Source organism: Tamandua tetradactyla, chromosome 9 (genome assembly GCF_023851605.1).
Source record: "Tamandua tetradactyla isolate mTamTet1 chromosome 9, mTamTet1.pri, whole genome shotgun sequence".
Classification (NCBI taxonomy): domain Eukaryota; kingdom Metazoa; phylum Chordata; class Mammalia; order Pilosa; family Myrmecophagidae; genus Tamandua; species Tamandua tetradactyla.
The window spans coordinates 29,488,781-29,510,143 of NC_135335.1; the positions used below are offsets into that span (position 1 = coordinate 29,488,781).

General features: G+C 52.9%; 1 protein-coding gene and 1 long non-coding RNA gene across 9 annotated transcripts in view; one reads left to right on the forward strand and one right to left on the reverse strand.

Annotated features, from left to right (window-relative positions):
- The window catches only part of PLXNA1 (plexin A1), a 52,668-nt gene extending 47,101 nt beyond the window's left edge, over positions 1-5,567 (forward strand). The window contains exon 31 of the mRNA XM_077116315.1: positions 1,783-5,567. Coding sequence (XP_076972430.1) covers positions 1,783-1,878 — 96 coding nt within the window. The 3' untranslated portion in view covers positions 1,879-5,567. The remainder of the gene's footprint in view (positions 1-1,782) is intronic.
- On the reverse strand, positions 5,510-21,026 carry LOC143646894 (uncharacterized). 8 transcript variants are annotated; one of them, XR_013157721.1, is made up of 6 exons: positions 20,838-21,026; positions 9,757-9,815; positions 9,360-9,441; positions 7,182-7,253; positions 6,482-6,596; positions 5,510-5,910 (listed from the first exon to the last, which is right to left on the reverse strand). It is a non-coding gene; the product is annotated as an uncharacterized LOC143646894 (long non-coding RNA). The 8 variants fall into 8 exon arrangements; XR_013157720.1 differs by lacking the exon at positions 9,757-9,815 and adding an exon at positions 15,217-15,304 and having other exon boundaries at positions 20,838-21,025; XR_013157722.1 differs by lacking the exon at positions 9,757-9,815 and having other exon boundaries at positions 9,360-9,483; positions 20,838-21,025.
- Positions 21,027-21,363: the final 337 nt, after the last annotated feature.

Consider the following 21,363-nt stretch of genomic DNA (forward strand, 5'->3'; position numbering starts at 1 on the left):
AAACCTCCAGGGCATCTGCACAGACAGGCTGGGGTGGCTGTGTGGTGGGATGTCAGAGTCGGGAAGACTGGCCAGGGGGTACAATGGACGCAGCGCAGTGGGGCCTGGACAGGCCAGAGCACGGCTGGTTCCAAGGCCCTGGGGCTGTAGTGGGCCTGGCTGGACTGCAGGAGACCGAGTCCTAAGCACCTTCATGGGGAGAGGAGGAGACATGGTCCCAGGTCACAGTTGTACTGCTTGTTTGTGGACCTTAGAGGATGTTGACATTTTTCCTGAGGGAGAAGGGAGCTGGCGAAGGTCTGGAAACAGGGATGTGAGCTGAAAAGAAACTGCGCGGGGCGAAGGGGAGGTGGGGACCAGTGATGGGGCTGCAGCCGTGATGCCAGGGAGAGATGCTGAGCTCGGACCTGGAGTACCAGGCCGGGTGGGAGAAGTGGGGGGGACCCAGTGTGTATGAAGAGCAGCTAGAGGGATGGGCCGATTGGGTGGGGAGGCCTGGGCTTTGGGGGAGCTGGAGGGAAGACTGTGGGAAGGCCAGGTCTGACAGTGGCGGGAGCTCAGCCACGGGCTCTTTGAGAGGAATGGAGAACTGAGTTCAGGAAAGAGAACTGGGATCAAAGTTTGGAGGGTTGCTGAGAGCGAGCACCTCAAAGCTGTGAGACCCGAGGAGCTAACCCGGGAGAAGAGGGGACCAGCCTGAGCCCTGGGCTCCCGCCTGAGGTCCGCAGGGGGAGGGCAAGTCAGGGAAGGCTGCAGACCGCAGTGCCCAGGGAGTTAGCAGAAGGGGCCCAGGCAGGGGGTGTGGCAAGGGACAGGAGGTCAGGAAGCAGGGAGGGGCCTGAGAGGTGGTTAGAGAGGAGTCAGGGGACGGACCTTGGGGGACAGTGCCAGCCTGGTTGGAGGTACAAAGACTTCATGGCTGTGAACTCACCAGGGAAAGGAAGGCAAGCACGGGGGACAGTTCTGGTGAGTTTTGCAGAAAGTGGGGCAGAGCCCTGGGTGGTGGTGGGAGGGGAGTGAGGTAGAGAAAGGGGGCAGCGTGGCCCTCTGTGGTGGGACATTGCTGGAGCCACTACCTTGAGCAGGGGGGCAGGGGACTGGCCCTACGGAGCCCCAGGGTGGCAGTCAGAGGCTGAGGCCAGTGGGGGCTGGCACCAAGTCCCGGGCACTTGGGGGTTGCCTCTCCTTCCTCAGGGGAGTAGGACGGAAAGGCATGAGTTACCACTTGGAGCAGGAAGGAGGGTTGGGGTCTCAGGAGAGCAGAGAATAACTGAATGGAACCAGGGTGTCCAGGCAGCTCTAAGATCCTGTTGGAACTTGAAGCAGGAGGGCTGTGAGTGGGGCTAGCAGACCTGCTTGCACCCTAGGGGTCCCAGGCCCCTTCCACTTAGACAGGAGAATGGGGTCTGGCCACCCCCCCCCCCCCAGCTGCCTGCTTGGGGTTGGTATCTGGAAGGACCAAAGAAGGAACAGTGGTGGGGGCAGGGGCGGGGGCTCATTACCCCAGCTGGAAATGGAAGGATTTGCACCTCTGGGGTCTGTTTCAAAGACCCCCTGCCCATAGCTGAGAGTGCCTTGGCGTGGGGAACAGGCCACTCAGAGGCAGTGACCAAGCAGGACCCAGGCCAGCCCCCTGGCTGTGTCCCCTTGCCCCTAGCTGTGCCTTTGGACCCCTGGCTGGGTGCCGTTGATCACGTCTCTGCCCTTCCAAGCCCAGCACACCCATCCTGGGGCATGCAGAGCCCTGCCGGCTCCACCAGCATGCCCTCCCTGTCCCTGCAGATCCTGGCGGCCCTGGAGAAGGATGAGCAGGCCCGGCGGCAGCGGCTCCGGAGCAAGCTGGAGCAGGTGGTGGACACAATGGCCCTGAGCAGCTGAGACCCTGGGGCTTGCGACTCTGCCCAGCAGCGGAGAAAGTATAAGAGGGGCCCTGCAGGCAGCACAACCTCCATCCTGGCCAGGCCAGACCCAGCTTGAGGGGCACCCTCCACCCCCATCTCTGGGCTCAGAGGCCTGGGCACGTGGTCCGGAACCCCGGGGGCTACCCTGCAGCTGACGTCGTAGTTTCTGTGGACAGGGTCCTCCCGGCCCTCCCCTCCCTCCCACCTGGCATGGCGTCCTGTTTTTTACACGTGTGGACTGGTGGCGCCCACTGCCCCTGCCTCTTCATTGCCTGTGCACGAGAGCTGCTCACCAGAGGACCAAGGAGAGCAAGGCAGTGGCTGTGGCGGGCCGAGTTGATTCGCCACCTGGAAGAGCTGCCCAGTGGCTCTGTGGGCAGACGTGGCGACCTCCAGAGGGCCTGAGGGATCAGGAGGAAGGGGAGGCCAGGCCGGCACAGTCCGCCTCCTGGGAGCCTGGCTGCCGAGGGGAGCAGAGTCCGGAGCTGGGGCCTGAGCTGTCGGCAGTTCCGGCTTCCACGCTGCCTGCTGCTGCCACTGCTCGCTGGTGAGCAGCTGGAGGGACGGCTGAAGGCCCTGACCCGGGCCACGTGGCAACACAGTCTGTCCAGGGCCTCCCACCGCCGGCCATTCTTGGATTCACCGCGTGCTCTCTGCGGGCCACGGCCAGGGCACCACGCCCACTGTGCCCCAGAGAGGCACCTTCCCAGCTGCCCCTCCTATGGAGGGGTACCTGCACCCCCCACCCCTGATCCAGGTGACTTCCCGGTGGATTCAGGAACTCGCTTTGTGTCCTCAGGGCTGTGCCGCTGGAAGCCACTGGGACCTGGGGACCCCGGGCCGTTGAACAGGTCCCATTATTTATTGCCGCAAGCCAGCCACACTCCTTCCACCCGCCCCACGGCTGCCTGGAGGGTGCCTCCGCCGCTCCCCAAATCGTCAAGCTCTTCAGGTCACCCCCAGCAGCCCTCCCCGCCCCTGCTCTCCTGTCCTCTCCCTGCCCCTCTCTGCCTACACTCCCAGCGGCTGTCCTCCAGCAACTTCCAACCTGGCATCAGTGGTGTCCTGGACCCTCAGGAGAGTGGGGACATCTTGGGAACTGTTTGCTTTTTTTAGGGGGGAAAAAAAAAGAAATCCTGCTGCACTACGCTTGGGCGGTGTGGGCAGGCCCCAAGGCCCTCCTGGGTCTCACAGGGCCCGAGCAGGACGCAACGACCAGAGGGCTGGGCAGCGGCCTCTGTCCATTCTCACCCTCAGTGAGCAAGAAAGAACAATTTTTAATTAAAAAAAAAATCTGTACATATATATATATATGTATATATATATACACATGCACACACACACCCGCGGCCCCCGCCTCAGTCTTCTGCCCCAGTGGGTGCTGTGTAGTTAAGGAGAAGATGTGTTAGGAAACAGCACGGAGTGAGGAGGTGAAGGCGTGAGGAGGTGAAGGCGGTGGGGGAAGAAACACACAAAAACCACCACCGCGTGGCCTTGAAGGAAGCAGGCCGCGTTCCTGTGTCCTGTGTGGGACCCACCCGAGGCCGGCACCCCTCGTGCCCCGCTGCAGCTTTCCTTCGTTTGACCTCACAAAGGAGGGGCCTTGCCAAGCCCCAGGCGTCTCGGGGTGCACCAGGCTGGCGGATACCTGCATGACCGTGCTAGCATTTAGTCTGAATTGATCTTTTTAAAGACTGCAAGTGTTGAATACTAGAGGTTGTTAGACTTTTTTCTTTTTTTTAATGTTTTCTAATTAATTAGTCACTGGTAAAAGCAGTCAAGCAGCCTGTCTCCCCTTTTCGAGTTGACTTCTTCAACGGTACTAAAGACTGCCATTGGACTTTGTAAGGGACAGCTAACTGTGGCGGGGCCAACCTCAGCCCGGGTCCGGCTGAAGAGAACACGCCCTCTCCACACACCCCACCCCACCCCCGCCGAGGCTGCCACATGGGGTCCCCTGAGCAGCATATGCTTGTAGGGGGGACGGTGTGAAATTGAACTTTTGACTCAGCTCCTTAAGCCAGGGAAAATGGGGTGCCCTGGGAGCACCCCCCCATTGCTGCCAGCACCTGGTTGGAACCCTTCCCAGGTGGGTTCTCCCTTCCTCAGCCTGATTTGGATGAGACACGCCAGCCCCTTGCCTTGGCTGGGGTTCCCACCCCTGCGTCTCCACCCTGCCCTGTCTAATGACATCTGGCCACATCTGGGTGAGAGCCTCAGTTTCCCCCAAAGATCTTCCCTCGACATTGGCTTCTACTGAAGCCACCTGCTCTTCCATGTCTGCACAGTCAGGTCAGGGCTTCCATGGTCCCTTCTGTCCCTCTCTTAGAACCCAGTTCAACCCTCCCCCTTCCACGGGTCCCCCTGGGCTCAGGCCGCCCTCAGCCAGCTCTTCTGCCCCAAAGCTGCAGGGGCAATGGTTGGGGACCGGCCCTCCCTGTGGAGAGACCCCAGGGGGCATGTGCCCCATCCTTGAGCTGAGGCCAGCGTCAGCCGCAAGCACTTTAGCAGCTCCTGTTTACACATGAGCTGGCTTACCCAGCTCGGCTGGGCTCAGCACCTCTGCAGGCTGGCACCTTCCCACCACATGGAGTCCAGACCCAATGTCTGTCGCTGGTTCCTGCAGCCCTCTGCTCTGCTGGGTGAGAAAGCAGGTGGGGTACGGCACCCCAAGGAGTCCAGCCCAGGGACCCCCACCAAGCTCCCTGGCATCCTCCTGCCTGAGGGCTTCCACCCCAAGGCCTGGCTCAGCCTGGGTGAGTGAGGGTCCTGGGGGGAGCCCAGGATTGTGGCCCCATCTCTGTGCAAGCTGGGGTGGGCAGGATTTTTTAAAGGCCCTCCCTCTCATGGCCCCAAGTTTGGGGCAGCCTGGCCCTGAGCAAGGCAGATCTGTGGGTCACCATGCAAGGGGTTGTTTACAAGATACACTGCCCCTGGCGCCCCTCAGACACTGCTGCTATTGCCTGCACTGCTGGAGACTCCCTCCTCCCAGCATACCCACCACTTCTTGTCCTTGCTGGGCTGTTTCAGGGGCACCCCAGGACAGCTCACACCTCGGTTTGGGAGCTCGGCCTCACCTCTCGGGGAGGCCTCCATATACCTCCATATGCCCCAAGTCTGCCCAGGGCTGCCGACCCCCCGCATGTCACCCAGGGCCACCCAGCCCACTGCGCGTCTCACCAGACTTGGCCTGAGGGGGTCCAAGCAGGCTGCTGGCGAGGGGACTCAGGTGGGCTCCAGGACCTGCATGCAGGGTCCCAGCCCCACGCAGAGGCCCAGATGCTTGTCATAGCCCACCTCAAGCCCCAGCCTGACCTTCCTCGGAGCCTCCCCTGGTGTGCCCACTTTTGGATTCAATGGCTCATGTTGGTGCTATACAAGCTAGAATAGATATATTTAGAGAGAGAGAGAAAGATATTTTTAAGACGAAGCCCACAATTAGCTGTCCTTTAACGTCACAGACCCTCCACCCAAAAGAAGAGCGACCCCCGGTGGGGCCAAGCGCTCGGACGGATCCTCCGCCCTTGTTCCTCGTGGGGACGGCTGCCCAGGCATCCCGCCCTTGGATTGTGTAAATATACGGTGATTTCCTATTTTACTGTTCTGCAGATTTAGTACTTGTAAATAAACACACACATTAAGGAGAGATTAAACATTTTTGCTAAAGCCCATGGCTCTAGAGTTTTCCTTGCTGGGAGATGGTCTGTGGTGAGAGCTGGTTGCAGGATCCATGGAGTGGGTTGCCCTGGTGGAGAGCTGGCCCCAGAGTGAGTGACCCGGCCTTCCTGGGAGGCAGGGACAGCACAGCACAGCTTGAAGAACATTCCATACTCAGGTCCGTGTCTCGAAGGGAAGGTTGGGAGGTATTCCAGGAACGGGAATGCATTCAGTGATTAAGATTATGGGACAAGGCTGGGAGTCTTAACTGCAGGACTTATCAGAGCCTTGGGTGTGGTAGCACAGGGCTCAATATGGCAGTCACACTAGCTGCAGCAGCACCGGGGACTCTCTGGAAATGCAAAAAGTAGTGAGATCATACAATACCTGTGTCTGGCTTTCACTGAACATGATGCCTTCATATTGTAGCGTGTATCAGAACTTCATATCTTATTGTGGCTGAGTAATATTCATTGCATTGATAGGCCATGTTTTATTAATTCACCTGTAGATGGGCACGTATGTGGTCTCCATCTTTTAGAATTGTAAATGATGCCGTGATAACATTGGTGTGCAAATATTGGCTCAAGTCCTGCTCTCAACTTTTGTGTATGTCCCTTTGGTTACCCATGCTTCGCCAGCCCTGCAAGGTGGCTCTGATGCTCAAGAGAAATCTCTGTGTGGGCGTTGAGTCTGTGCCAACATACCAGGGGGTGCCTTAGAGTTTCCGGTGGGATGGCTTGAAAACATCTCCGGTGCTGGGTCCGCCCCTGGAGACGCGGATTTGTTTCTGGGGAACCTGAGTGCTGGTGCTCTTTAGAAGTTCCCCAGGTTGTAACCCCCTGGCTCAGAACCACCATTCCCAAGCCTTCATTTCAGCGTGGTAGAGGGCGCGGGGGAGCTTGTAAAATACAGATTCTGACCTGAGTGCCGCCTGTCTCATCAGTTCCCGGGGACCCGAAGCCAAGTCTCCCGCCACACTGTGAAAGCACGGGGCTGCAGCCAGCTGTGTGTCCCCAACTTTCTCCCCAGGGAGCCCTGTTTTTGATAGGACCCAGTTAGGGGATGGCTGGCCTTCCCAGCACAGACATGACATTCCATGATACAGATACTTTTGCAAACACTATGGCAAGAGAAGGCTGTGCAGCTTTGGGCAGGGGCCCCCAGGTCCCTGGGCCTGCTTCCTCCACGGCAAAAGAAGGATGGTCTCTTCTACCCTAGAGGATGGGCGTGGGGGTCAGATGTGATCATTTGGCATCAGCAGGCCTGTGTCCAGATGAAGAAGGTGGGATGCACCCCATAGGCCGTAGGTACTTTTTCTATGCCCATGTGGTCACTGCTGGTGATTTTGCTGTAAGGGAATCCTTATCCCCTGTCATATGTACAGACGAGGAAGCCAAGGCTCAGAGAGGTTGCACAGCTTGCCCAAGGCTACACAGCAGTAAGTGACAGAGCCAGACTCAGTCAGGGCAGCTAAGAGCCCCTCGCCTTCCACCACCCACCCCCAGGCCGGCAGAACATCTGAGGTTCCCCTGAGGCCCCTTGCAGCTCTCTGGCCTGCCTCTTTCCCAGCTTCCCCTGTTCTGAGGGCTGTGACAGCAGTCCATAAATCATAATCAATACCTCCTGTTCCAAAACAGTCCCCATTTTGACAGCCGGGGCCGCAGGCATCGAGCTGAGCGCCAGGCTCAATTACTAAAAAGAAATCAGCGTAATCACCATGAAATTGCATCGGAAACAAATTTAGCAAATGCGGTCCCATTTGGGGTGTGACGTGGCCCGTTGTCGACGGCCCGGCCCCTTCCAGCTTTCCAGCACAATCAGCCCTGCCTCAATTACCCTCGTTAGGCTACAGAGGGCTCCAGCCCGCCCACCCCAACCTCCCCAGCCTGAAATCAGGCGGCCGTCTCTGAGCCTCAATCAGCTCTAACTGCTCCGAGGTGATCAAGCGTAATTATACAGAGTACAGTGCAGGAGGCAAGTGCTTTCTGATTGCTGTGCGTGCTGACGCATCAAGAGATTAACATCATCAGCTATTAATACCGGGTCTCACTGGCTGCTCCAACCCGGGAGGCGTCTGCAGACGGCTGAGGGCTTAGGGCCAGCGTGTGGTCCTGGGCCCCGGCTGGTTGGCACAGCCACCCCAACTCGATGTGGAGTGAGAGGGGACCTCAGACTTGCTTCTTGTTTGGGTCCCAGTGCAGCCGCAGCCTGGCCTCACTCGTACCCTTCCGGGGGCTGGGCATTGTCCTAAGCATTGGGGGTGAGGCGAGCAGGAAACAGACTTCATACGCAGGGATAAAATGAAGGTCAGGTGGATGTAAATGGGGACAGGGACTGAGAAGAAAATGAAATGAGCGGACGGGCAGTGCTGGGAGAGGGGCGCCCGCCCCTGCCAGTGGGCAGGGAAGGCTGTCCGGGGGAGTGGACAGCAGGCTGAGGGTAAAGGGGAGGGCCAGGTAAGAATTGTCTGTGGATATCCATGAGAGGACTTGGCTCCCGCTTGGCCTCTCTGCGGCCTCCCTGAGCACTGCAGGCACTTTGGCCTTTTGAGAACAGGCTGGGTATGGCCATTCGACTCAGCTCAACCAATGTGTTATCACTGGGCATAACCTAGGTCATTTCCGGGATAAGCATTGAGTCATGGTGGAGCAGAACCTGCAGCCAATCTGTGTGGGGCTTGTGGCATGAGCAAGTAACAATTCTCTGCTGGGCAGGACATGGAAATCGCGGGGGTTATTTGTTTCTGCAGCATACCCTAGATTGTGCTGACTGATGAGTTGTAGTGTTGGCACCCCTTATGCAGAAGAGAACACAGGGATAAAGAGAGGCTATGTCACTTGTCCCAGGGCCCGACACTTTTAATGGTTGGACTAGCATTTAAACTTAGACCATCTACCAGTTCAGTGTGGCAGTGCTTCTCTGGGGCCGGGAGCTCCTCGAGAGCGATACCCACCATCTCTGAGCCCTGACACCAGTAGAGACTGGGCATGTGGCCAAGGTCAGTGAGCAAAACCCCATAGTACTGGGAATGTGGAGGAAAACTTTCCCTCTTTGCAGCAGTTTTCACTGTTCTCAGGATCCAGGTTGGGTCCTACGCCAGCCCCTCGTGTCCACCTGCCCATGTGGGAAACGCTAGAATGGAGAGCCATCACTGCAGCATCCAGCTAAACATAACCCCAAGAAATACCCAAAGTGTGTGCTCCTTGCTGAGTGCCTGTCTCCGTTATAAATGACAGACACTTCACCTAAACCGGTTTGAGCAGAAAAGGACCTGGTTGGCTCCGGCCATGGAAAAGTCCACGGGTGTGCTCGGTGTCATGCATGGCCGGATGCCACGGCTCCCGAGAGGTTCTCAGGAATCCGGGGAAGTTCTTCCCATGTGGGCAGCAATGATGGTCACCAGAAAACATCCCAGGTAGAGATTTCACTGGCCACCCTCAGGGCACAGGCCTCTATTTGAACCCATCCTATAACTGAAGGATGAAGTGCTCTGATTGGCTGGGTCATCCGCCCAGTAGGCGGGGCAGGCCACTGGAGACTCCCTGCCTAGGAAGTCATGTAGAATGGGAACCCCTGTGGTCTTAGGATGACTGGCTGGGGCGGGGCTGGGGTCGGGCTGGGGCAGGGGAGAGACTCTCCCAGTTTGTTAGTTCTGCCCTTGTCTGCTCTGTGCAGCCAGCTGGGGTGGATGTTTTGGAGAAGCTTGGGGCATCTCTACATTAACCCAGTCTCTTCCTGGTGGACTCATAATTAATTGCCGAGTGTCCACCTAAAATGCACTTACAAGGCCTGACTCACCTTTGCCACCAGGTTTCATTGCCCGTATGACCTCAGCTGATAGGAAGATCCAGCTCAGTAGCCCAACCCACCGGTCACCTGGCTGGGGTAGGGGAATCACAGGGACACAGTTACATATCTCTGGCTGTGAGGAGTGACCAACCCAGAGTATAAATTGGATGAAGGTGCATTCGGATCCCTAACCTTAGTGTGTTTTTTCACAGGAGGGTTGAAGCAGAGACCTCCCGGGTTCAGGTTGCAGCTGGAGTAACCCTGGAATAGTGTGGGCTATCCCAGCATTTGTGATGGCATCTGCATCACAGACCCAACACCATCACCCATCCATCAATCTAGCCCATGGACCACCACCCACCCACCCCTCTCCTACCCATCCGTCTCTTCACCCGTCAACGCCCACCTTCAGTTCACCCTCCCTGCTCTCCAGGTTTCCATTGACGAGACAAGGTCACAAGGATCCTGAAAGCCACGGAGAGAGCTTGAGCCTTACAGTGTCGAAAGGGAAAGTCACAGAATGTTTTTGGCAGCAGAACTCACCCTTCTCTATGAGCTTGGGTGTTCTCATCTACAATAGCCATGGCTATTGCTCCTAAACCAGTGGCTGCGGCCCTGGCTTCTTGCTGGATGCCTCCTTCCAGATGCCACTCAATGTGCCCCTTGATGGGCAGCTGTCTTGGCCGTGCCTCCCCAGCTCCTAGCTGGTTGGCCAAACCTTCCCAGCTCAAACCTCTCCTGCATTCCTATGCGTTCCTCTTAATGATTTTACAGCATTTGCTGTCTGGAATGTCCGTAGGTCTTTCCCTGCACTGAGCTGGGGTCTCCTGCACAGCTGGACCTTCTCAGGGCCAGCTCCACATCCTCTGCCCAGCCAGGGCCAGGCGTAAAGTAGGAAGTCAGGAAGTTCTGGTTGAAAGGGGCTCGGTCAGGTTCTTGATTGTGTGTTTATGCCCCTGGGACGGTCCCCTTCTCTCTAAGCCTCTCCCCAGGCCAGGCTTGGGGTGAGGTGGGGGCTGGTGGGGGTGAGGGGGTGAGGGGGTAGGCTGTACCCAGAATTTCAGCCTCCAGGATCCTCTTCCAGGCGAGACTGCCTGAAGACCAGCTTTCCAAAATGCTTCTTTCTCCTTTGTTTATGGGACAGGCTATTATCATTTCTTTTTTAAATCTTAATAAATAAGGACATTCTGTTTCTCCTACAGCCATTATCACTCCAATATCAATATTTCCATATTCAAATTTCCTCAACTCCCTTCAAAACATGTTTTTACTGCCGGCTGGACTGAATCAGGACCCAAACAAGGCCACCTGTCACACTTCGTTTTTATGCCTCTTCATCTACACCAGCCCCAGCCCCTGCTGTCTGGTGGAGAGACCAGGTTCTTTGCTCTGTATTTGCTCCCGCAGTGGGAATTTGTGTGTTAACATGCCCCCTGGCCCATATGGGCTGGGAATTGAGATCTGCTGGACTGGTTTCAGCTTCGATTTTAGCAGCAAGCAGGCTGTCGTGCTTCCTGTTGCCTGCTGTCCGGAGGCTGAGACTGGTGGGGAGTCAGGGCTCCCGGCTCTGCCTGCACCCCACACCCCTCCTCACACCGCAGGCTTTCTCCTGCCCGTGCTGGGTGCTCCCGCTCCGTCTAACACCGGTCCTTCCAGGTTTCTCATATTTTCCCTTGAAGCACGCGCTTCCCTTCTCAAGTTGAAGAAATCACTTCAAAGGAAAACGGGTGGCACTGTCATAAATGAATAGCCAGTATCCCTTGCCATAAATAGAAGGTGGCTGTGACAATAAATAGAATGAAAGTACAAATAATATTTAATTCTGGCAACAAACTGTTGTCCAAGTCGAGGCTCCCTTTCAGGTTAAGTTGCAAGTGCGATAGGCCTGGACAAGACAAGCAGTGGCCCCTGTTGTGACCAATGGCCTCTGGTTAACGGTACAATTATAAAAATGCTCTTTTAAAGAAAAAATGCTCTTTTGTGAATTGTAACAAACGTACCACCCTCAGGCGAGGAGTTAATGAAAAGGGGTGTATGGGAACTCTGTATTTTCTGCATGATCTTTCGGTAAACCTGCAACTTCTCTAAGAAAATAAAATAAAACTACAAGTGTTATCCAAGGGTCAAGGACTGCCAGTTGCTCATTCCTGGCGTGAGAGGTTTTCGGCCTGCGCTTTGCCCATCTGTGCTCTGACCCCATCCTACCTGCTGTCCACGGGGAAGACCACCGCGTGCACAAATCCCATGTCCTGGGCTCCCTTGACAACCCCGAGATGTGGACTTGGCCCCTGAGGGGTCCTGGCAGGAGGGTGAGGGTGGGGGAAGGGGAGAAATCTCCTGTCCTAGTTGGTGCTTTCTGAAGCCAAGCACCAGAAAGCAGGTGGCTTCAGACAATGGACAGTTTTTGGTCTCACGGTTCTGGAAGCTCAATGTCCAAATGGAAGGTACCAAGGCCACGCTCCCTCGCGTCTGTAAGCCAGTCTCCTTTTGGCTCTTCCACCTGCCGGGGGTTCCTGGCGCTCCTTGGCTTCTGGATGCTTCACTTCAATCTCTGCCTCCTCTGTCTCCCTCGGCCGTCTCCTTTATGTCTGTCTCACCTGATAAATATCCTCTTCTCATTGGATCGGGGCCCACAGTCATCCAGTTTGGCTTCATCTGGATTAATCACAGCTGCAAAGACCCTGTTTCCAAATAAGGTCATATTCGTGGGACCAGGGGTTGGGCACTTGAACATATCTTTTGAGAGTTGGTGGGGAGGTGGGGGAACAATTCAACCCATAACACCCCATCTCTCTGCTCCAGGCTGCCTCTCTCTTGGGCTGGGCCTCCTCCGTGGTGCCGCTTAATCCAGGCAGTCCCCCACGATTTCATCTTCTGAATGAGTCCTGCCGGCACCTCCTCCTCCTCCCTTTGTCTCTCCAGCCCAAGGTGCCAACGCAGGCTGCCTGCGTCCACCTCTATAACTTGTTTTCTCTATGGGAAGACTAGTTTTCCTGGCTGGAGACCACCTGGAAGAATTTCTCAGCATCATTCCATGTCAGGTGTGTATCCTTACCTGAAAATATCCCTCGGACCCCCAACAGTGCCCGCTCCATAGTTTTCAGAAACTCTGTATGAGCAGAGCGAGCAGGCTGACCTTTTGCTTGTGCAGTTCCCTGCACATGACCACGACCCGGGCTCAGCCACCTGGAATCCAGAATGCTTGTCCTCCCAAATGCCACCTCGCCTGGGGACCTCCTGCCAAGCTCTGCTGGTGACCCACCCTCCCCCCATTCTTATCCCCAGCAGGTATCTGAGCCGGACCGCCATTTCCTTGCCCGTCTGCTCTCTCTGACAACTTCACGCATGGAGGTATGTGAGGAGCCTGTCATCCTTCAGGTATTCACAGAGCCCGGAAGGACCCAGGGGAGGGCACAGAAACAGTTTTCGTCTAAGAAAGAGAGCCAGAAAAGCCTCTTTTCTCTTGCTGGAACGAATTGCTTTAAAAATAGTTTTCAAGACACAAAGTCCCCTTATGAATCACTGGTCTGCAAGGGAAGGAAGGAGGCAGATGGAACTAGCAAGGAATCCTGGTCGGACACTCAGTAGCAGTGGGATGCGGGCAAAGTCCCTTTTCTCTGTTAGGCCTCAGTTTCTTCATCTGCAAAATGGAATTAAAGCTCGAACGAGCAGGAGCTCCCCAGGGTTGATGGTAGAAGGACGTGATATGTTTGTGTAGAAGTGTCACACGGGTTATGTTTGACATATGTGTGGGTTGTTTTCACATCCTGTGAATCTTGTTACCCTGGAGGGGACAGACCACCTAGCATAAAGGACTCCTCGCAAGGCTTGACATTCAGTCTGAGGCCAAACTGGGACAATGCACGTGGGAGAAGGGGAGTTTCTAACCACCCTAAGCTGCCTTTCCATGTCAGAAAAGCCGAGTTTGGAGGTCTGAGCCTAGTTTGACCATAAACCACAATGGGCGGGCTTCGGGGGCCTGGGGGAAGGGAGGCCCCTGTCTGTCCTGAAAGGCCAGGAAGAGGCAAGACAGAGGAAAGGGTGTGTTGGGGAGAGGTCTGTGCCCTCCATCCTGCCAGCTCCCCTTGGCTTGTCCAGGTGCACCAGTGATCCAGAAGTTTCTTCGCGGGTCCTCAAAGGGGACAGAGGTGCTGAGAGGCCCACCAGCCCAGCAGAGACTTAGACTCCAGGAGAGAAGCTGCCAAAGGTGAGGCACCTGAGGCTGCAGCTGCTGCGTAAAGGTCCCGGGGATTTGGTGAGTTCCGAGGCTGGGCCCGGGGAGGGGCTGAGGGGTGTGGGGTCAGGGCCTTGTGCCTAGCAGTCTCTGTGAATGACACCCCGTGGGTTTGTGCGGAACATAACATGCACAATGCACTGCAGAGGCACCCCTGAGTGGGCCGAGGCTTTCTTCTGAAGGCTTGCAGAGAAACTGACCTCCCTTCCCTAATGTCAGCAGGATGCGAAAGCTTTGCCTTTGCCCCTAATGCCATCTTGCGAAGAAGGAAGAAAAGGGAGGAACAGTCTGTTACGAGGTTGAACTGGAGTAATATTTTTCCCAAAGAGGCTCTATTGAAACAAAAGGGATTATTTAAATGATGCCAGATTGAGTTATTTTGAAAGTTTTGTTCCTGCTGCCCATTAGGGTGGAAGCTTGGGAGCAAGTTATAGAAAATTAGGAAGCTTATCAAAAGCTTTTAAAAAGGAATATGTAAGAGCTGCATCCTTACTGCCTAGAGAACAGTTAGCTCAGGTGCAGAGTGGGTGGGTGTAGGCTTTGCCTCCAGCTGACGGCAGGTTCCTGGGGGAGCACACCTCTTCCCCACTCTGCTCTTTCAGCTGGGGTGGGGCTGGCCACAGCTGCTGGTGGACACATGACCCACAATGCACCCAGGCAAAGCATTGCTTCCTCCCCTCAGGAGTCAATATGTCATCCAATCAGGTACTTTTTTTTCCCTAAAACTGTTGCAAAGAGAAAATACTCCTTTACATAGGAGTAGTTGAGAGATGCGTTTGTAAGCTAAGAGCTGCAAGGGCCACTTCCTGATCCTGCCTAGGAGGATGGAAACACAAAGGAACGCAGAATCAAGAGAGGCAGTAGGAAGGAGAGAGTGGAGAAGAGGAGAGAGAGAGAGATGGGAGGGAGAGATGGCTAATGATGTTGAACATCCTTTCATATGCTGATCAGATGTTCGTATTTCTTCTTTAGAGAAATGTCTATTCACCTCCTTGCCCATTTTAAAATTGGGTTATCTGCCTTTCTATTATTGAATTGCAATCACTCTTTATATATTCTAGATACACATCTATGATCAGATATATGATTTGCAAAAATTTTCTCTCATCCTGTGAGTCATCTTATCACTTTCTAGTTGGTGTCTGTGATGCTTAGGTTCTGGTGTCAGCTTGACCAAGTGACGATGACCAGTTGTCTGGTCAGGCAAGCACTGGCCTGAACATTGCTGCAAGAATATTTCATGACTGGTTGACAAACCAGAAGGCTGGTGCATTAGATCATCAGTCAGCTGATTGCATCTGTGGCTGATTACATCTACCAGCAACAAAGTCCTACAATGAGATAATCCAATCAGGTGAGGGCTTTTAAGGAAGAAGAGAGACCCTTTCACTGTTTCTTCAGCCAGCGAGCCTCTCCTGTGGAGTTTGTCCGGACCCGTCATCAGAGCCACCAGCCTCACAGCCTTCCCTGTGGATTCAGGACGCTTCATTCCCACGGTTGCCTGAGACACCTTTATACATCTCATATCTACAGAACTCTCCTGTTGGTTCTGTTTCTCTAGGGAACCCTGACCAATACAGTGTCCTTTAAGTGCTCTGATTTTAAGAAAAAGAATGTGAAATTTGGTGTTACCTTCAGTGTAGGGGGATTTAATCCAAGAAAGAGGGATAGGGTCCAGCAGTCAGTGTCATGCCCAGGGAAAGACAGAGGAGAAGGAACTCTGGAAAACAGACATATTGAATACAAGTTCCTTTGAAGACTATCTCTTGGTGATAAAGATCTGTTTTTTTTTTCTGAAATTATTTTTATTTTATTTTACCCCCTTCCTTGACCAGCTACACTATTCTAAGTCGAGTTATTTTTTCTCAGCACTTTGAAGATATTATCCATTGTTTTATGGCCATGATCTTTGCTCTTAGGAAGTTGGCTGTCAGTCCTTGAAGGTGGTTTTCTTTTATATCAGCTATTTTTAGGATCTTCTTTTTGTCTTTAGTATTCTGCAGTTTCAATACAATGTCTTTCTGATCTTTGCATGACATTTGGGGCAGAATGTCCTGGAGATCGAATCTTCTTGTAGTGGTCACCTGGAAACCCCCACCTAGAGGTCATTTTCCAGCCTTTCCAATGACTGTGTAAGGACCTCATTTTCAGTGTTCAGTTCTCCTGGAAATAGTTGAAGTGCTTCCTTCCTCCGTCCCTCCTTCCCTCCTTCCCTCCTTCCCTCCCTCCCTCCCTCCCTCCCTCCTTCCTTCCCTCCCTTCCTCCCTTCCTCCCTTCCTCCCTTCCCTCCTTCCCTCCTTCCCTCCTTCCCTCCTTCCCTCCTTCCCTCCTTCCTTCCTTCTTCCTTTCTTTCTTTCTTTCTTCTCTCTCTCTTTTTTGGCAGGGGGGTGCATGGTCTGGGAATCAAATCTGGGTCTCCCGCATGGAAAGCAAGCATTCTACCACTGAACTACCTGTACACCAAAGTGCTTTCTTCTTTGTACAGAAAGTCTTCATGGATCCGGGGCACTATCATCTGACCACGACATTGCTAGCTACATTTTTGCCCTTTGTTTGATTTCTACCATCTCTGACTCCAGTGCCTCTGAAAAATGAAGTTCTTGGTGGAACGTGGAACTCGTGCTTCCTGTGGGGTGGGGTAAAGGGTCTGTGTTTCCACTCTAGGAGTTCCCAGTTTTCTTTCTGTTTCTCTTTCCTACTAATCTCTCACTTACCTATGGTGCACTGTGGGGGAATCTATGGATTCCTCCTTGGAGCCGTGGCATCCCATTGGATCACGGTTATCTGTCAGTACAATGTATCAAGCAGTACAATGCCATTGAGAAGTGCTATTGCCATAGCCCCAGCTCCAGCCTCTGACAGTTCCTAATAAAGTAGCAGGGCTCCTCACTGCCCTTGATCAAAATTCAGGAGTCCTTTCCAGCAGCCCTCTCTCTCAGGTTTATCTGCCAGAGGCCCCCAACTCTGCCTGCAGCTCCAGACACTGTGTTGGGTTAGTGGGGGCACCTGTACTCAGGGCTGCTGTCAGCTGGGAAGAGGTTGGAAGGCTGTTCAGCTCAACTGCCCAGTGGTTAAAACTGTCCCCTTCTGCCTCTACCCACAGAGGTCGATAGATGGCTGGGGTTCCTACTCAGACACCAATAAATAGAACAGGAGACTGTGGCCAATCCCTTGTGGCAGGGTTTGCCTGGATTAGGAAGCAGCCAGGCAGCTGCAGAGCCATCCCTGTGGTGAGTTCCCAGCATGCTCGATAAAGTCCTATTAAATCTCTCAGGTGGAGGCCCCTTGAGGGCTGCTAGGCCGTCATTCTTGACTTTTGAATTCCTGCCAGTTGAAATACTTCCCATAGCAACTGACTCTCAACATATCTCCCACAGTGAGAATGGATTGAAGTGGGGGGAAGGAATCTCCCCACAGCTCTGTGTGAGTGGGGCTCTTATCAGAACCGTGGGGGATGGGCTTGGCACAAGGAATGGGATGGTCAGCTGCCCAGGGTGTGGGATTATGACAGTGGGCTCCAGACTAAATGCCAGGGTCTAGGAATTCTAAGGTTTGCTGGTTGGAATGCTCCATCCATTTACTCAAATGCCACCTTCTCAGTGAACTCTTCCCTGAGACTGCCCTATTAAAATGGCAATTTCCCCACAGCAGGCCCTATCCCTCGGTTCCACTGTATTTCTCTCCAAAGCATGTAATACAGTCATTCTACATATCGTGTTTATTTCCCCATGAAGGCATGGATTTTGTTTTTCTTGTTCCCTGCTGTATTTCTGTGCCTAGAGCAGTGCCCGGTACACAGTAGTTTCTTAATATATATTTCTTGGATGAATGAATGAGTGAATGAATGAATGTCTGGTCTCTGCACATGCACGCCCCACATAGACATCTTCGCCTATCTGCAGCCAGGAGAACGGGCACCCATTCGCCCCACAAGGTTGCAAAGCTGTCTTCTGTTCCTCTCAGGAACATAGGATGGCATTTCCGGGGCAGAATCAACTGTTTCCACAGCCCATTCCCGGGGCTCTGTAGAAACTCTGTAATTAGGGATAATTGATGACTTCTCCCATTTCCAGAGCAGAACTCCTGTGCTTTGAAGAAATTACATGCTTCCCCATGCCAAGGGTCATTTCTCCCCTGTGACTCTGGCTCCCAGCTTGGACTTGCCCACAAAGCTCTGGATTCAAACTCCACCCACCCCCATGTCTAAGTCACGATGGGCTTAAGGTTAACTGGTTCCAAGGCTGTCATTGTAGATGGATGGCACAAATGCCCACCTGTTACCCTCAATGCCTTGTAATTATGCAGCTTCTTCTAACAAGCTGTGGAGTCTGTTTCCCTGAGGATTGGTGCTGGCCCCGTGACTTGCTTTGACCCATAGAATGTAGTGGAAGTGTGGGTGTGCCAGTTCCAAGGGTAGACCTCAAGACACTTGCAGCTTTGCTTTCTCTTGGATCCCAGCCACTGTGACCATGAAAACAAGCCTGGGCTAACATGCTGGAGCAGGAAAGACCACATGGGACAAAGGCCGGTCACTCCCGTCAAGACCAATAGCCAGCAAAACATGTAACAGAATCCAGCCAAGATCAGCAGAGCTGACAACCCAACCCACAGCTGATTTCAGATGTGTAAATGGACCCTGCTGAGGCCAGAAGAACCAAATGGTTGACCAGCAGACCCATGAGCAATAATAAATGCTTGTGATTTTAAGTCACTGAGTTTCGTGGAATGGTTTGTGGGACTGGTTGCCAGATAAAATGTGGGATGTCCCGTTAAATTATAATTTCTGATAAACCATGGAGAGTTATTTGTTGTTTATCTGACATTTAAATTTAAGTTGATGTTCTGTATTTTTGTCTTACAACGCTCATTAAGCAGCGATAAGTAACTGACATAGCTATGTTGGGGTACAGTCTCTGTGGATCTGGGAACGCTCAGCCATGCCTTCCAATCTGGGGGATGCAGCCCCTATCCTGCCTTTGTGTCATAAACTGGCTTGTAGGTGGTGGTGGAGGTGCTGCATTGTTGGTTCTCAGTCCTGGCCAACTAACAGTATTCTGCCTCTGCCTGGTAGAGGCCAAGTCAGTGCTTTCAGCTCTTGTTTAGAAGATTATCCTAAAATATATCTACCACGGTCTTCTCTGTCAGGTGGAGAAGTGAATTTCCTAGGGTTTCTCTAGACACTGCATAGCCCCCAACATTCTAAGCTGGTGTCAAGAGTGATAAGAAAGACTAGTGGGAATCTGAAAATATCTTCTAATGCTTACAATTCCTGTTTATCTTCATTTCATCATTTCCTGGGGATGTGACCCCTGGCTGAAGTGTCTGCTAATAAGAGGTCAGGAATGCACTCTCTTCTAGGGCTGCCATGGATCTAAATTCCTTCTGGGGGGTGGGCCACGGTGGCTCAGCAGGCAAGAATGCTCGCCTGCCATGCCAGAGGACTTGGGTTCGATTCCCAGTGCCTGCCCATGTAAAAGAAAAAAAAAAATTAAATTCCTTCTGGGGAATTCTTGTGAGTCCTGCTGGGACACAGAACTGGTTTTCTGTGATAGAACTGGAAAGCCAGAGACTCCTTTTCCTTTCTCAGCCCCCTTTACAGCCAGGACATGGGCTCATGATCTGTACCTACCGTAGACTTTATTAAGCTCAGATCTTTCCAGAGCATTCTTACTTGCACTGGTCTGTGCAAGTTGCAACCTTAGCAGTGTCTTTACCAAGGACATGTTTTTCTGGTGTGATTTGGGCTGTGGTTCTGGCTGTAGCTTTTTCCACCTTGTTCCTGGCTTCCCCTGGATTTCCAGGGTTCCTGGAGAGCCTGTGAGCTAACTCTAACCTTTAAAAAATGTAGTGTCTGTTGCTTGTAGTTAAGAACCCTGATAGATTCAAGGTCCTAGTGTCTGTCAGACACCCTGGAGATATTGACAAGATACTTGGCAAGTTGGTCATGATTTTCTCCCCAGTCACTTAGGATACCGATTTTCTGTAGTTGCATGGGACAGAATCAGGGAGTATGGGAATTTCTGGATCTATGTTCACCCCCAGATGGAAAAATGAGTCCCAGATGGAGCACACAACTGGCCTCTGTCTACTGACATTCCCTTTCTCCCAATCAAGATGACCCAGCACCCAGAACTTGATTCCCATCCCACAGCTCTCTCCACACTTGGCTGGTGCTCGGGAGATATCCTGAAGCCTCCCAGCAAACTGAAAAGAACTACTAAGGAAAGGAAACTTTCTCCTTATCTGTCTTTCCCTCTAGCCGGAAATGCATACTCCTTACATCCAAAGCTGTGCTCACCTATCTCCCAAGTAAGTGCTAAGCCCGATGCAATCCATGCAAACAATCATGCCTCATACCCTGGGGTTTACTAAAGCTGCCACAATGCAATATACCAGAAATGTATTAGCTTTTACAAACGGGATTTATTACGTTACAAGTTACAATACTACGGCCATAACAATGTTCATATTAAGTCACCGACAAGAGGAAACCTTCTCAGAGGAAAGGCAGCTGGCCTCTGGGTTCCTGCATCACGTGGGAAGACACACAGTGACATCTGCTCTCCTTCTCTCCCTTATGGTTTCTGGTTTCAAACAGCTTTCAGTTTCTGGCATCTCCTGGAATGTTTTCCTTCTGCATCTCCAAATGTCAGTGTCTTGGTTTTATCTCTCTGCTCTCTGTGTCCACTCTCCAAGCATAACTGGTTTCCCCAAAATGTCTCCCTCTTAAAAGACGCCAGTCTTAAGACTCCATCTTCACCAAATGATTCTTAACTTGGTGATTCAGTTACTGTACATTCTTTCTAAGACATCCTCTGTCATAGTTTCCCACACTGCCATGATGAATACCACGCAATGGATTGGCTTAAACAGCAGGAATGGTTTGACTCGTGGTTTTGGAGGCTAGAAGGCTCGCTCCCCCCCAGAGTTGGTATCATTCTGGGTGACCTTGGCTTTTCTGACACAAGGCCGTGTCCTCTCCTTTCTCTTCTAGGTTCCATTGACTTCTGGCTTCCAGCTCCTCCCTGTTTGTTCTGACACTATCAGAATTTATTCTGCTTATAAAGGATTCCAGTAATCTAATTAAGCCCTCCTTCACTCAGTTGAGCCAAACCTTCATTAAAACTAACATCTTCAGGAGGTCCTATTTATAATGGGCTCACACCCACAGGAATGCAGAATAACATGTGTTTTTTAGAGTACCTAATTCAAACTCCCATGCCCTCTATAAGGCCTGAGGTCTTGTAACTCACCAGGAATCCATTCCCCTTCCACAGAGCTCATATCCCAGGTGGGACTTCACCCTTAACTTCTTCCATTCCTTAGGTGCTAGGGTTTCATGGTGCTTGAAGTTGTCTCCACACTTCCTGGTGCTGTCCTCAGCATGCATGCTCCAAGAGCCCTGCCATAGATGTCCCTAGTGTCCATGTAATGACACACTGCATTGTGACTTGGACCAAAAACTGCTTCCCAACAACTGACCAGCTGCATTAGCCAGGGCTCCCAGTTGCAAACAGAAACAGACTTTGTCTGATTTATTCGTGATTTATCAAAAGGCCATAGGGACCTCACAGAACATCCAGAAATCTGCACAGCCAGGAAAAGACCCCACGTTGTGTCATAAGGTTGGGCAGGAGACCACATCCACTATTACTGTCGCATCACTGCAGGTGGACTGTGAGCCATGCCATCCTCACCATGCCTGCAGCACGCTTGCAGCATGCTGGGCCTTGTGGCGGCCGCTGCTGCAGCTGCTGACATCCTCTCCAAAGGACTCTG